A 3,446-nucleotide genomic window follows, 5' to 3' on the forward strand; every position below is an offset into this window, starting at 1 on the left:
AGCTGTGTTGTTGTTGCTGTGATGTCTTGGTCTGTTTCTTTCATTGGTTCCTGATCAATTTTTGGGTTGCTAGCAAATGATAGGATAGGCTTTTTGGTACCAACCTAGTTAGAATGATTTAACTCATTGTGATGTTATTGTATTTTCCATTTCTTTATTGGTGTATTTTGTTTTGTACCTTGTACTTGATCCTTGCATCAATAAAGTCTCTTTTTTGCCAATCAAAAAAAAAAAAAAAAAAAAAAAAAAAATAATGAAGTTCAAAACCACCATAGAAATTTGATTAACAAGAAATTATTAGACACCAATGACAAATATTGAAACTCATTATCATAAGAAACAAAAACATGCACCACATTTTCTTCTATAAAAAAATAATTACAGAAACAAAAACAACTCAATAAGAAAATAAGGAAATTAAAAATAAAAAATTAGAGAAAATGATACAACAATAGTTATTAACAATTACCATATATTAGCACCACATTTTCTTCTATTTTTTGTGACCTTTATTTTGTTGAAAGAAAATAAATGGGTTGCCATGGAGACGTCATCCATGCATGCAGACGTAAATCAAAGGCCGGGCGTGAACGGCACTTTGGTTGTTGGCAACCACGAGTTTCCAGAGATGAAGCTTCCCACTGTGAATTGAGAAGCCACAGCGGCGCTAGTAATGACATGATAGCCAGGCCACTTCACCCGGCCAGCGGTGGACGAGCCAGGACCAGTGTTCATGTACTCCCCATAGTACAGAGTACTAAGAGCAAAATTTCCAGTCCAAGGCATCCATCCTGCTGGGTTAATCAACGAATCGAGAAAAGTATTCATAAAGACTGTGCGCGAGTACATCTTCCATGGCCGACCAAGGTATGTGTTGACTGTGCTCTGCACTGGTACCAAATCCGAAGCAGCGGTGACCTTGCAATTGTGGATTGAAATTCCAGTGTTTTGGTTAGGGTCTGTTCTGCCTTGTGCTGTTAGGGTGTTGGTCTTGTTAGGGGGACTACGAGCATAAATGTTGCAGTTTTGGAAGACAACAGCAGAATTTCCAAAAATAAAGTCTACAGTTCCATAAATATCGCATTCTCTAAAGAATTGCCGCAAAGAGTGGACATATAGTGTGTCTTGGTACGCTTCAAAACTGCATTGATAGAACACTGAGAGGTCAGAGCCCACTCTTAGTGCCACGGCCTGTTGTTGCACTGCTCCAGCTGTGTTCCTGATTGTGATGCCTTGTGCTATAAACCCATCTCCGACTACCGCTAAATCAATAAGAAGAAATTGTGCGGCTTTAAATAAAAAATTGATATGTTTTAATAAATATTGAATGTAATAATGGAGAAAAAATAATTATAAAAATATATTGATAGAAAACATATATATAGATGTAGTTCGAAGAGATTTTCACAATAAAATTATACCCAAATATATATATATATATATATATTCAAATATTTATTTCTTTCATCTTTTTACTAAGGTTGCATTTAATTTCAATTGTCCTAGGAAAATGTAAAGAAAATATTTTTCTTGAAATCATTTCTTCTAAAAGATACAGAATAATCAGAAAATTGACAACTGAATTTTCTAAAACTTTCTTGCAAACTAAACATGCAATGAAAAGATAATTCTCATATGTTTTCTTTTCTTTAATTCAATTTTCTCTTAAATTATTTTCTTGTTTAATATTCTTAAGAAATGAACACATCCTAAAGTTTGTTTGTTTTTTTTTTTTTTTATAAATTTTTTTTAATTAATAGTCTCACATGTAATCTATATTTTCCTTAGACCATGTCATTCACCCAAAGATATTTTTACTGAATCAATCTCGAGCTAACTTTCTACAAAACAATCTAAAAAAAGAGAAAGAAAAAAAAAAAAAAAAAAGAGAATTTTGAACCATGTTCCAAAGTAATATTTATCAATATATCGATATTTAAAAGAAACTTTTTTTGTTGGTCTCTCACCAACTTTGGGGTGCTAACAAATGATAGGATGAGTTTTCTAGTGACAACCTAGTTGGGATCATTTAGTTCATTGTGATACTTTTGCACTTCCCTTTTCTTTATTGAAGTAATTTGGTTTGTACGTTATAAAGTTTCTTTTTTGCTGACCAAAAAAAATATACAAATATGTAAAACCATGTTTCATATTGATATTTACGAATATATCGACCAATACTGTTTCATATCAACCGACATATGACTATATCATCAATACTAATACCTATATCATTATTTGTAACAATAGTTTTTAGATAATGATTATACTACAAAAACATGAGAATTTTGAACTTACAAACAGTGGCTGATTGGAAGGTGGTACTGCCACCACCAACACTCTTGCTTCCAGAGATTATAGTCTTCCCAATCCCATCACCAATCAACATAACATTCTTCACTTTAATCTGAACATTCTCATTATAAACCCCGGCCTTCACATATATCACAAACCTTGCACTCCCTCCCTTTGCTGCTGCAGCCGCTACCGCCTGTCCAATCGTCTTAAAATTCCCTGACCCGTCCTGTGCCACCACCACATTCGCTATCGACGCTGGAGATGATGCAGTCTGTAACAATTTCCGATCACCGGGCTTAACCCAGCTCGGAAACCCACCTTTTTTGTAACTCGGTGCTTGATATGGGACTTTGTTCATAGCCAAAGTGTTACTGATCAACTTAGAAACATTGTTAGACATTAATGGATAGACATGGTCGGCTACGCCGAGCTCCTCAAACCCTTCCCGGCACGTTTCGAGGTTTGTCAAGGCAGTGCTCAGCCATGTTTGGATGTCGTCTTTGCTCTTCTTGGTGGTTGGATGGACTGTTTTGTTGAGCCTGTGGATTGTGTACTCATACAGCTCGAGACAGTCAGCCCAAGCCTCTTTTTCGCGCTCATTACGACACATTGAGCCAAGCTTGTAGGTGTGGGTTTGGGCGTGCAATGCTCGGTCTAGGGCTAGCTGGACTGAGAGTTTGAAGAAATCTGTCTTATGTTTGATGGGTTTGATGTATTTAGGGTTGTTGGTTAAGAAGTACTCGCAGGGCTGTGCGTATGGTGTTTTGCCACACCATTTTGTTACAGTGTGGTGGTGGCCGGAGATGGCGGGAGAGAGGAGGAGAGAGAGAGAGATGAGTGAGATGAGCAATTTAAGAGACATTTTTGGTGTAAAGATTGTGAAGATGATCAATGTGTGCTTTGGAGTTTTGGAAATGGGATGAGTATGAGAGACTAAGGGTTTTGTGGATATGGAGTTTAGATGTTAAATGGGTTGGTTTATATAGGGAGTGAAAGAAAGGGAATGGGTGGTTCGTTAGCAGGGTGATGGGGATGCACCACCTTCATTCTCTGTCCCCTCTTGAGAGTATTTTTTTAAGGGTTTTGGTGGATAAGAGAAAGTCTACTTAGGGATGCTCCAAGCAACAATACTATGTATACGAGACTTC

General features: G+C 36.7%; 1 protein-coding gene across 1 annotated transcript; it reads right to left on the bottom strand.

Moving 5' to 3' along the window:
• Positions 1 to 254: 254 nt before the first annotated feature.
• LOC145820551 (pectinesterase 2-like) lies at positions 255 to 3,244 on the bottom strand. The gene is made up of 2 exons (XM_082916591.1): positions 2,299 to 3,244; positions 255 to 1,262 (listed from the first exon to the last, which is right to left on the bottom strand). The coding sequence occupies exons 1-2, from the start codon at positions 3,158 to 3,160 to the stop codon at positions 574 to 576; spliced, it is 1,551 nt and encodes a 516-aa protein (XP_082772717.1). The 5' UTR covers positions 3,161 to 3,244; the 3' UTR covers positions 255 to 573.
• Between the last annotated feature and the right edge of the window lie 202 nt (positions 3,245 to 3,446).

Source organism: Camellia sinensis, chromosome 2 (genome assembly GCF_055761805.1).
Source record: "Camellia sinensis isolate YWXY chromosome 2, ASM5576180v1, whole genome shotgun sequence".
Lineage (NCBI taxonomy): Eukaryota > Viridiplantae > Streptophyta > Magnoliopsida > Ericales > Theaceae > Camellia > Camellia sinensis.